Below are 1,263 nucleotides of genomic sequence, written 5' to 3'. Positions count from 1 at the left end.
TAAGAGAACAATTGAGAATTTTATGCCCCCCCCAAAATGTTATGCCAAAAACAGACCCGTGGTTTCCTTCCTTCCTTCCTTCCTTCCTTCCTTCCTTCCTTCTTCCTTCCTTTCTTCCTTTCTCCTATATCCCCTTTCTTTCTTCAATTACAAATTATTTCATCTTTCAAATAACTAGCTAACTACTTTAAAGAATAAATAATATCTCAAACACTTGAACTGAGTGAGGTAGGTATTCTACCTATAATTGGTTTATGTCTAGTTTTTTTTTAAAGAGAAAAATCTTTAAAATCTTGAAGTCATTCACTGTGATATCAAGATCAAATGTATTCAGGATTGTGGATGCCCTTTCCCTCTTAAATCCCTTCATTTTACAGCATTTTCTTCCAACGATATAGACCTATCTGAAATTGTTCTTCTTTCCCAAACCAGCTCATGTGTTCTTTAAGCCTCTGCTTTAGAAGCCCAGCCTCTGCTCGGAGTTATGTCTCCTTTGATATGCTGCATCTGGCTGTCTTCTACTTGCCTTAGAACACAGAGCCATGAAGTCAAGAGATATTTACCTTTCACCTCGGTCTTTGCTGCAAATCACTGTCCCTAACTGAAACCCAAGTAGGAAAAACACCTCCTCCACCTTTATCCTCCAGAAGTCTCCACTCACCTTTGGACAGGACAGGGATGAAGAACAAAGCAAATAGGACCACATAGGGCCAGGTCCTGGAAGGCAGCTCCAGTCGAGAGTCATACCTCTGGACCCCCAGAAAAGTCATGGTTTTATGGGAACGGTACTCAGGTCCACAGGAAGCAGAGCAAAATCTTTCAGGATCCTGAAGCTTTGAAATCTGTTTGAACCCACACAGATTCAAGGACTTTATATAGACAGCTTTGATCCCAGGTATGTGCTACATATGTGTGCCACACACACAGAGCACCTGAATAGAGAGTCTTTTTGTTTTGGTTTTACGAGAAAGGAAGCCGTGGGTTTAGCTGTTACGTCGAAAAGACAACCTCAAACACTCAAAGTAAAACTGAACAAAACAAGCAAATCCATGGATGGAAAATGTACTCAATTTGAAACTGAAGTTCTGTGTTCACCCTGAGGACATGGATAAATGGAGTCTTGGAGAATAAAATTTCCTGGAGTGCAGGGTCCTCCTAAATCCCAATCCCTATTTTATTCAGTCATCTGGTTATGTTTAACCACCCAGTCACTTCATTAACATCTCCATTGATAGCTTTCTGAGTCCTGGGGCTGATGAAAGA

General features: G+C 40.8%; 1 protein-coding gene across 2 annotated transcripts in view; it reads right to left on the bottom strand.

The window, feature by feature from the left end:
- Nucleotides 1-770, bottom strand: part of Ctla4 (cytotoxic T-lymphocyte associated protein 4) — a 5,410-nt gene extending 4,640 nt beyond the window's left edge. For both annotated transcript variants that reach the window (XM_008846172.1, XM_008846173.1), the window contains exon 1: nucleotides 662-770. In XM_008846172.1, coding sequence (XP_008844394.1) covers nucleotides 662-770 — 109 coding nt within the window. The remainder of the gene's footprint in view (nucleotides 1-661) is intronic.
- Between the last annotated feature and the right edge of the window lie 493 nt (nucleotides 771-1,263).

The sequence above is a fragment of the Nannospalax galili genome, unplaced genomic scaffold (genome assembly GCF_000622305.1).
Source record: "Nannospalax galili isolate Female #2095 unplaced genomic scaffold, S.galili_v1.0 scaffold281, whole genome shotgun sequence".
NCBI classification, from domain to species: domain Eukaryota; kingdom Metazoa; phylum Chordata; class Mammalia; order Rodentia; family Spalacidae; genus Nannospalax; species Nannospalax galili.
Note: the sequence above shows the minus strand (reverse complement) of the source record. Positions and strands in the feature narration are given on the sequence as shown.